Raw genomic sequence first — 10,537 nt, 5'->3', positions numbered from 1 at the left:
GGAAGAAGTGCTCAAAATCTGCTAGGTTGAGTATTACGGTCCTTAACACTGAAATGTCAGTCCTCCTCTAGAGTAAATACTTGAGAATAGACAGTTACATAGACACAAGCAGAGGCCGACAAAACCTGTGACGTCATCGCCAGAGGTTACGGTAAGCAGTTTCAGGGTTGCCGTGCGACACTTTCGTTTTTGCGTCTTACCGATCCTCCTTGGACAGTAAATGTAGCGGCTCTGCTACGGTAGAAGAATGGTTTGGTACCAATGCCTATAGCTTTGTTATTAGCCTAAATTAACGCTTTAGTGTACCTTCGGTGTTTAGCGCCCAGTGATCGTGGAAATCCCAGGACGTGTTCTACAGTTCACTTGGCTTGTTTGTGTTTCAATAATGCGCGTCAGTGAACAAGAGACATGCGACATACTTTTGTTAAAAACAGAACTTTTATTTACAACATTTTAGCTGAGGTATAGGCAACGACAAAGCATACCGACAACAATGACCAAGTTGACAGTTCCTAGAAAAAAAAAAAGAACACTTTGTTACATTACTTTTGATGGCGTGCTTACCCGAACACGGTGTCTGGCGTGTGGGCGTGTCTTTTTCTTTATTTTTTTTTCAAGCTAAGTAACAGTGTATAGCACTTCAAATTGAGCGCGCTGTCGAACGCGCGCCAACAGCAAGCGACGTCTTCTCACAATATGCCATCTGCACCTCCGCACATCCCAGTGCTCCTCCTCACCTAAAACATTCGCAATTATTATTATGTACAAATGACTGCAGCGTCAGTTGCGCGTGTTGGATTCAGCGGTCTAATAAACATCGACGAAACATCCGTTACGCAGCCTATCGCACACTCGTTAATTTTTTTTCCCCCCTAAGGTAACGTTCGGTGTAACCCCATCAAGGTGTAGTCAGTATAACAGCTGCCAAACGAACCGGGCGTCAATTAAAGCTAGGAAACCTTTCAGTCACTTCTAATTGATGAAGAAATCTCGACTTACGAAGCCAAACTCGGCTTCGAAGACTTGCGGAATCCTCAATCAATGAACTCGGCCGTACGTTGTCCACCTTGTTCAAACCAACAGACAGTGCCGAATGTCTGCGTTTATCTTGTTTTCTCTTTAGTTTTCTTTAGTTGAGCATACACCGTAACATCTGGCGTAGCTGCAGTGACGGCAATACACTAGGGGTTCCGTGCTGAGCAACAACAACTGATCAACGTTTGTGAATAGGAAACGTGTGCTGCGTTTGTCCATGCCTGGTCTGCAAAAAAGTGCACTGCAGGAACACTTGTCACTGTCTCGCGGTGCGTAGTCCAACGCTGACACGCCGCGAAAGAAAAAGCGCGACTACCCTGAAGCTGTCAAATTGATAGCTGCAGTATTTGCCGGCAGCTACAGTTATCTTGAATCATTAAAATTCACGTACGATTGCACCACATTCGCACAGCGATCGACAGCGGGCGAACAAGGAAAATGCCCGGTATGGGGACAACGTTTCGACAAAGGGTGCATGTCTTCGTCAAGGTCCTGAAGGATACAGGTGCCCCTTGTCGAAGCGTTGTCTCCGGGCTGAACATTCCCTTGTTCGGTACCCCTGTTGGCCACTTCCAAGTTTTCATTTTCCCACAAACACCTTTTTTCTGTTTCGTTCGCCATTCGCGTCTGCTGCCATCTTCACCTTTCATCACGTCTCTCATTCGACCTCAATCTAAAGGCTGTCGACAGACGTTCCTAATGCGCCGTCTGCAGTTTGTAAATAGAATTCTTACAGGCCAACAAACAATTAAGGGCGTAGGAGCCAGCGAACATGGAAGCCTCATACTCATTGTGAAAGTTTATAGTTGGTAACATAGCAGAGTGTGATCGGTGATCCATGATTTGGGAAGTTACCGCAAAGAGCACACGGGACTTCAAGAAAGGGACAGCACAAGGCGGTGCACATAAACGCGCCTACTTTTGAAGTAATGTGACGTAGAAGAGTGTGGGTCACAGACTGGCCTACACCCACACTCTGCCACGTTGCATTACTTCAAGAGTAGACACGTTTATGGGTACCGCCTCGTGTTGCCCCTTTCTTGAAGTCTCGTGTGCTCTTTGCGGTAACTTCCCAAATCATATATAGTTGCGTTGGTCTCAAAGGAAACCGGCCTGTGTGCGTCTATGTTTTATATCCTGCAGACTAGAAGCAGCAACAAAAGCGGACCAAGTTATACGAGACGCACGGCTTCCGAGCCATTTTCAAGATGTGCGCCTGGGTCAGATGTGATGTTGATTGCAACGCTATACAGATTTAAAAAAAATAAAAGATAAAACCAGCTGCTTGTGCGAACACCGAGAGATAATGAATAGAACGATCGTAACAAACAAAAGAGCAAAACAAGCGCGCTGCCATTTGTCTTGCTGCTTCAGCGAAAGCAAAAAACAAATATACAAACACTCTTCGTAAACTCTTCACGCACATCATGCATGGCACTCGTCCCGAACAAAATATCTAAAAGAAAAGCACATCTTGGACCAATACCCATCCCCCCCTGCTTGGGGGCAGTATTGGTAGCTGTACTCGCACCGAACTAGCCAGCAAAGTGACCTTTAAAGAGGTCTCGGACAGCGTCGTTCTGTTAAATGCCATGTTACTTATTCTCAAGCGTGTCGAAATAGCTGAACGCCGGTGTTCTCTCTCCAGACATTTCGCTAACTGCCACTTCTATTTCTCCTTCCCTCCGCTAATGCGAAGTTTCGAGAGTAACGCGGACACTATACTGCTACGCTAGGTCGTGTCGGGTAAAATAGACTTTAAAAAATATATCTACACTGTTAATCTGTTGCGTGTGTGTGTTTGAAAAAGCTCCTGAGCGCATTTATTATTATTGTACGACCACGTTCTCGCTGGGTTTCGCCCCATTCCCGAGGTCGTCCTATGACGTAAAACGTTTCGGCGATCTGTACCTTCGTACTTGTCCAGACTCGCGCTCAACACTCGGACTGGTACGACTACTGCTATATTCGTACGAGCCTCATTTTCAGGTAACGCTATAAAGTTTGATCTCGGGAAAAGAAAACTTCAGCTCCGAGCAGCGCTTCCGCCCGAAACAACAGCGCATGCCTTTTCTTCCTTGTTTTTTTTTTCTTTCACTTCTGCGCCATGCAACAGGTGGATGTGTTGCGAGTTGTTAACTATAGCTGTGATTACAGGTGGGCCTCGCGTGTTACGTGCACGCGAAGAAAATGTTGTTGGGATGCCAAACTCAAAGTTTTCACCCGCCTTGCAGGCCTCCCGTTATCAAGAAACTCTGCAACTCGCACGAGAACACGCGAAACGCAGCTCTGTAAGACCGTGTGAATCATCACTCTCTATAACAGGCCATGCAGGAGCGCTCTCTTGCAGCATCTAACAACTTATCCTCTTGTCAGGAGGACAGCAATTCTCGACGGCGGCATTCCAGCCTGTCAGAGAGGGCCGGTCGTGGTGGCAAACATGTCTTTGTTTTCCCCCTCCGTACTGTCCCGAACCCGCTATAGCACCGATGATCTTTCGGCACACCACGGGGCGGACAGCAGTTCTAAGCAGAGAGTCTTCAAAACAACAGTTTGGATTAGTCCCTGTCGTAGTAAGTAGCCATGGGAATCTTGGAGCCTCGCCTCCGACACGGCGGGCTGCAGAAGCTGTCAGGTGACGTGGGTGCCGTGTGGGAGGCCTTTGGGAGGGTGGAGCTGCCGTTGGCTTCGCCGCATTCGCCCCTGTCCAGACGCGAGCGGTAGTGGTTGACGATGAACTCCATCTTCTTCAGGATCTTGTCGTCCGAGTCGAGGTCCTTCTCGCGAAGCAGCTCCTGCAGCAGGGGCGATATCACGTTGGGCCTCTGCGATTTGGTCGGGCTCGAGTGGGCCGCGCTCCTCTTGGAGCCGGGCTCGGTGAACAAGTCGGGCGTGAGGGCAGGTCTCGAAGAACCGCGCTGCCGGAAGGCCCAGGTCTTGTTGACGGCGCCGTCGGAGGCGCCGGATCGCGGTGAGGTCCGCACCGGGGGCGGACTCCTCCACGAGCAGCGGCCCGGAACGCCTCGCGTGAGGAAGCCCTTGTCGGCAATCATGCTCCCTTCGCTGCTGTGTGACCGGGAGCGGGGCAGAGTGGCCAGACCGGCGTCCACAGAACGACGCCTGGCGCTAGGGTTGGGCGGAGTCGACGACTGCCGGACGCGCCCGTTGGTCGTTGGCTGCTGCAGTTGGTGCTGCTTGGACAGCTGCTGTTGCTGGTGGTGTGGAGGAACAGGGGACGTGGATCCGTTTGTGGTCAGGTTCTCCGTGCTCGTGGCCCGGTGGGGTGTGGCGAGGTAGGGAATCCTGGACTTGGCGGACGACGCCGGCGGTGGGGGAGTCTGTCTGGACCCAGCACCGGAGATCGAGTGCCTGGGAGACGAGGTCGTTCCGTTCGTCTTGGCGGGAGACGCGGTGGGCGAAGCGGACGACGCGTAGCTTTCGTCCGCCGACGCCGCGCCGCTGTCGACGACGTCGTGCGGGCGCGGCAAGCCTCCGGCAGAGTCGGGTCGGTCCGGAGTCGCCATCTTCCAGGAGGCGGAGGAGCCGTTGGGGCTTCCGAACTCTCCCGGCTGAGGCGTGACGTTCCCGGTCTTGGCGATCTTGCGCGGCGAGCACTTGCGCGATCCGCCGGGCGTCTTGGCGAACTCGCCCTCGGACGTCTCGCTGCTGCTGTCGGCGGGCACTCCGCATCCGCCGCTGCTCGAGCTGGTCGAGTCGTCGCTGCAGTGTGATATCCTCGATGGGGTCAGGTCTCGGTCGTGGTCGCCGGTGAGAGAGTTGTTGTGCGGCAGGCCCCTGTGTGACATCAGCGGCGACGTGCTCCCGTAGGAGTAGCTCGGTGCGGGAGGTCTGCGAAAGAGCAAGGGACGAGATGGTCAGGGTTGCGAAGTGAACCTGATGCGATTACGGTACCGAGAACTTCGGCTGCAATTATTTCGCAAGCGTCTTTGCATTAGCGCATTAAGTCGCGTGAAACGATAATTTAGTGCGCAGAAGGTAACGGTTATTGTCGGGTTGCGGCTGAGGGTGTTGGGAAATGCACTGAACCATCCTGCCCTGCATTTAAAGCGCCTCACGTTCTACGCACAGTGTCGTTATCAGCATGAACAAAAGCCACTCCTCTTGGTGACGGATAAATGTGAGGACGGGTTTACCTTGTGAGTTTTTGCACTATTTATTAATGAAGCCAGTTCTCGGCGAAGTACGAAAGGAAGCAACAATTGAAACGTTACAGGCGTTTATACGAAATATTGCTGCTAAGTGCAAGCATGTCGGACCGCAACAGAAATTTGCATTGTGCGCCAAACGGGCCCATAATTGCTATATTTGCTAGATCAATGTCTCAAATGAACGAACATTTGTTGATTGACTTATCGTCACAAGGAACACACCGGCAGATGCAGTATGTGTTACAAAGTTATGACCTGACATGCAAATGTACAAGAAGAGAGTTTAGGTATGCGGCACTGACCTATTGTATGTGACCTGCATGGTTGGACTGCCACCCTTCCCGGGAGTCATGGTCAGCTTTGCCGAAGTCGATGTCCTGTGGCCTGTAAAAAGGAAAAACGAAACACCAACAGGTTTCCTCACTTTATTCGGCCAATTAACTTTCTCCGGCAGACGCTGTGACAGAGAGAGCAGAATTAGCTATATTGTTCCTACATGCCTTGGGTACAAACCTTCGAAAGATTGCCCCCATACTTAATTTTGTAAAACAGTTTAACGAAGTGATGATAGATTGGTGCACTCTACCGCACCCATACCATGGCACAAGGATTCTTTCAACACACGAATATATGTTATCACTATCTTCTAGTACAGAAAGCGCAAGTCACTCCCGAATTTCTTGTGATACTTTGTATATGCAGAAAAAAAAGGAACACGCATTGCACCCGTTACCAATATCACGCAGTATCACGCAGTAGATCGCGTGGAGAGATTGCCCGCCCGACGCTCACCAGATCTGCACCGGCAGGGGTCATGCTTGTCGAGGTAGTGCTCCAGCGTGTCCCATCCGCCGCCCACGCGCACCATCACGTGACTGCGGAGTATCTGTGAGGGGAAGCACAACGTGGAAAGGGAATGTCGTAAGCGACCAGGTCCAGTTGGCGCTCCAGTTGACAAACAAAGAAACAGTGCTGATGCACCGACACAGCAAAAGACTAAGGTGCTTGACCACACACACACACACACACACACACACACACACACACACACACACACACACACACACACACACACACACACACACACACACACACGCGCGCACACACACACGCACACACACACACACACGCACACACACAATATGCTGCATCGTCAAGCTGTCCCATTTGCACGACAGTCCGTACAGTCAGAGCCATCAAGGAGAGATAGAGAGAGAGAGACGGAGGAAGAGGAGACAGAGGCCACAAGCTAACCATAACCAGGGCCAGCCCGCAGTGCACACGATATGCGACAAAGAAGATGAACCTCGCATAAGTTTGAGAGTTCCTGGAACTCTAGACGTCTGGTCCTTATACCGCCAGTATTCAAGCTCGGAGTCCCGGCGTTAAGTTAAAATGACCTCCACGGCTGATGCTCATACGTAAAGTCTCGCATACGTCATTATTCCAGCATCAACATGACCGGTTTGCTCCGAGAACCTTATCATCTACCGTACACCCTTTAGAGGGTAACCAATCAGACAGTTACTTCGAACGTTTGTCTGTCTTTGCTCCACCAGTTCTTTCTCTGAAAAGCAGGCAACACGTGGCACTCCCTTGCACTAACATCAGAAGTACTGAAGACGGCCAAGCCACGGCTGCTGTCCGTTTCCAATGTTACGCATTCAACACTGAATATTTACTCACCCGTACGAAGATGAGCACCTTGGTGTCTCCAATCCTGTACTTCCCGTCCGCGACTCGAATCATCGGGAACTGAGACGGGCAGGTACACCTGTTCAGCAGGTCCACGACCTGCACGAGACACAAGGAACGCAAGGCTCAGAAGTCGAACACACTCTCTGTAGCGGTAACAATGACGAGCTGGCAGGAAATGACAAACAACACAAACATAAAGGCGTCACGAAATATGGAAAATTCGAGTGATCGACAACGGATGAACAAGGGAAGCCTAATGGTGAAGCCAACATTTCGGCGACGGTACTTCTCTTCGCCAGGGCAATAATTGACACCTGCCAAGACATTGGTTTTCGGGCTGAGCTTTCCCTCGTTTGACCAGTGTGCATCCCTGGCAGTGAATGTTGTCGTACAAGTCCCGCGTGACTTCAGTAAGCAATTAGCTGTCGCCTTAGTCGTTCTTACGTTTTAATCCTACTGCACACAAATGAGCTGAATCGTGGTTCGAAGGTTTTTAGTAACGTTATATATGCACCTAAAGCAACTGCCGCAGCCCCGGTGAAAGTCGATAAAACGGATAAAGCGTTTCACACAGGCAGAAACCGCGAGTTCAATACCTCCCTTGTGAGATATTCAGAATGGCGGCGTGCTATGACCAGGCATTTCATGAAAACACCGGGACACCACTCAGCATTCGTGATCATCATACCATAATTATCATCACTCTAAGCGCGCTGCCACATACAGGTTTCCCCCAATCGCCTTTCCACTTTACCTGCCCTACGCGCCAACACCATAGCAGCTTCAACTTTTCCTTTCCGTCAACCTTGTTGTTTCATTTTATTTCTACTCATTTGCCTTTCTCGCCGTTCTTGTGTGGGAATCGGTAGTGAAGAACGAGTTCCGTGTTAAGTACCTCCAGTGAGCAAAAACTGGATTTCTCACTACCTCTCCTAAAGGAAGTGAAAAAAAAAAGTAGATGCAAAGCAGAACGAATGACTTGTTTTGATTTTTCCGCCGGTCGGTCCTCCTCCTTGTCACTTTTTCTTCCTGCAGCGCAAGCCATCATAAAGCATTACGTGCGTATCTATCTGATCGGCGATGGCGCCAGAGAAAGTAATGACCAGACCGTTTCCGGCCACAGACTCGTCGCGGCGACAACAATCGAAGACAAAAGTGAAGGGTCGTCGGTTCCAGGCAGAGGAGCGGGAGAGAGGGGGGCGTCAGTCGGCGATGGCTCAGAAGCTTCGCTCGTACGCATTTTCATGCACTCCGCTTATATAACGCAGGCCGCGCAGCTGCCACGGCAGCATGCAAGCTGCTTCCTGCGCCACACCGCCGCAGCTGTCAATGCCGGCGTCCGAGCGCGCGCGTCGACCGCAGGCTTTGCCAGCAAGGCTTGCGCCATTAATAACCCGCCGCGTATTCGTCTCCCTCATCGCCACAGTGGAGCTCGCGTGGCTCCTAGAGCAGCGGCGGCAGCACCTCGCACACTGCAGCCTCCCTTTCTCTGTTCTTTCATTTCTTTTTTTTCTCTCCGAAGCGTCCTTTGACGCGTTGAGGCTTCCGATTGTGTGCTACGGCTTTGTGCCGGAGGCGAGCGGCGTTGGCTCCGAGGAGGCGAGACCAAGACGGAAAAGGCGGCGACCCGTCGTCGGCGCCGCTTATTCCGTGGAGCGTTGCGTAGGGATGAACGGCCACGATGCAACCCCCCCCCCCCCCACTCCTCCCGAGACTCCTGCTACCAACCCACCCCTCAGCAGACCCTGCTTCTGCATCAAAAAGGGGTACGCGCTGCCTCGGCACGGGGGTCGAGGGCCCGCTCGTAGAACCGGAGTGGCGGCATTCGGAAAACCCCGAGGTCGTTGGCACGACAATCACGGCCGTCAGTGTGCGTGGGCCTCGCAAGCTCGGAGCTCTCTGCTGGAATCTCGGGTTCTGTGCGACTCGCGACTCGGAGCCGAAGCATTGTTGTGCGCCGATGCCTTATTGCGCGTCGGTGCCTGCATTCCCGCGATTCGGTTGGTGTCTATTACTCGGACACCTCCGGCGCTTTGTGTTCCGTGGTGACAAAGGCGACGGGGGGAGGGGGGGGGGTAGAGGGAAAGAGATGATAGGCACGCACAGAGACGGAATCACAAGGGAGGTTTACGACGACTACGACGATTGCTGCGACTCGAAGAAGACGGCGAGCGCTTTGCGCGGCAGGCAGCGCGGATACCTGAGCACTGGCACGGCTTCGTAGACTGTATATGCATTCTTAACAATTCACACAGGGAAAACGGCGAACGTCGGTTGGTAAAAATGCAGCCGGTGCGTGCGCGTCAGGTCAGTCAAAATCTGCAGAAACATCCCGCCATCTCGCAATCAGCTGTTATCAAAACACCCTCGGATACTCGGGTTGTTTCTTTCATCGCAGTGGCTAATCCTGCTAAGCAGCATCAGGACTCTGGCAGCATTCTCCGTGAACCGAGCTGCGTGGATCTCTTTGCTGTATAGCTGTCTCCGGCGGTCAAGCTTCACGACCGAAGTTTGCGCAGAGACGCGGCAAGTATCCCAACTACGTAATGTTCACAGTGATACAGCGCAATTACGTCATCCTACTCTTTACACGGTTTCTTCAGCTAACTACTGGTTTCCCTCACGTTCTTCCTCTCTTTTTTTATTTTTGGTTCAAGTTCTCCGACAGCGAAACTCGCGACCGCGCAAATGCGAGCCCACGGCAGCCGTAACGCGCAGGGCCAGGGACATGTGGGAAGGAAAAAGCATGTCACACACGCAGGAAGCGCGCGCGCTTTCAAAATAGGCGCTGCGCTATACACGCGCGGGTTTTATCTGTCGGGTGCTTCTGGAATGAAGCGACGGCAGCAGCCGCGAGAGCCCGGCGGGTGAGGAAGGTCGCGTGCGTGCGCGCACCGAGAATAGTAGCGACGCCGTACACGGCCCACGCGCACCAACACAGGAGGGGTGCGCGTTCCCTTTCCTCGCCGATTGCCGACCGAGGAATGCTGCACCTCGTTCATCGTGCGCGACTCGTGAGGCGCGCGCGTGCACTGCGTACTCGGGCGCGTATTTATCTTGTCGCTGTGTTCGTCGGCCTGTACGTGAACGAGTGCGTATTTTTACGTCTCTGCGTGTGCGCTCGTGCGCACGCACGTATTGTGTGTTCGTGCGTGCGTGTGTTGTGTGTTCGCGCGTGTTTGCGTGTTTGCGCGTGTCTGCATGCGTTGTGTGTTCGTGTGTGAGTGTTGTGTGTGCATGTGCTGTGTGTTCGTGCGTGTGTTGTGTGTTCGTGTGTGCATGTGTTGTGTGTTCGTGTGTGTTGTGTGTGCATGTGCTGTGTGTTCGTGCGTGTGTGTTGTGTGTGATTGTGCTGTGTGTTCGTGCGTGTGTTGTGTGTTCGTGTGTGCATGTGTTGTGTGTTCGTGTGTGTTGTGTGTGCATGTGCTGTGTGTTCGTGCGTGTGTTTGCGCGTGTGTTTGCGCGTGTCTGCACGCGTTGTGTGTTCGTGTGTGAGTGTTGTGTGTGCATGTGCTGTGTGTTCGTGCGTGTGTTGTGTGTTCGTGCGTGCATGTGTTGTGTATTCGCACGTGTTTGCGCGTGTCTGCATGTGTTGTGTGTAGTGTGTGCATGTGCTGTGTGTTCGTGCGTGTGTT

General features: G+C 52.3%; 1 protein-coding gene across 2 annotated transcripts in view; it reads right to left on the bottom strand.

Annotated features, from left to right (window-relative positions):
• Positions 1–419: 419 nt before the first annotated feature.
• The window catches only part of LOC139056200 (GAS2-like protein 1), a 242,432-nt gene continuing 232,314 nt past the window's right edge, over positions 420–10,537 (bottom strand). For both annotated transcript variants that reach the window (XM_070534226.1, XM_070534225.1), the window contains exons 2-5: positions 6,891–6,998; positions 5,997–6,090; positions 5,507–5,588; positions 420–4,884 (exon numbers count right to left, since the gene is read on the bottom strand). In XM_070534226.1, coding sequence (XP_070390327.1) covers positions 3,594–4,884; positions 5,507–5,588; positions 5,997–6,090; positions 6,891–6,998 — 1,575 coding nt within the window. In that variant the 3' untranslated portion in view covers positions 420–3,593. The remainder of the gene's footprint in view (positions 4,885–5,506; positions 5,589–5,996; positions 6,091–6,890; positions 6,999–10,537) is intronic.

The sequence above is a fragment of the Dermacentor albipictus genome, chromosome 2, assembly GCF_038994185.2.
Source record: "Dermacentor albipictus isolate Rhodes 1998 colony chromosome 2, USDA_Dalb.pri_finalv2, whole genome shotgun sequence".
In the NCBI taxonomy this organism is placed as follows: Eukaryota; Metazoa; Arthropoda; class Arachnida; order Ixodida; family Ixodidae; genus Dermacentor; species Dermacentor albipictus.
The sequence above is the reverse complement of the archived record's forward strand: the minus strand, read 5'-3'. Positions and strand labels throughout refer to the sequence as shown.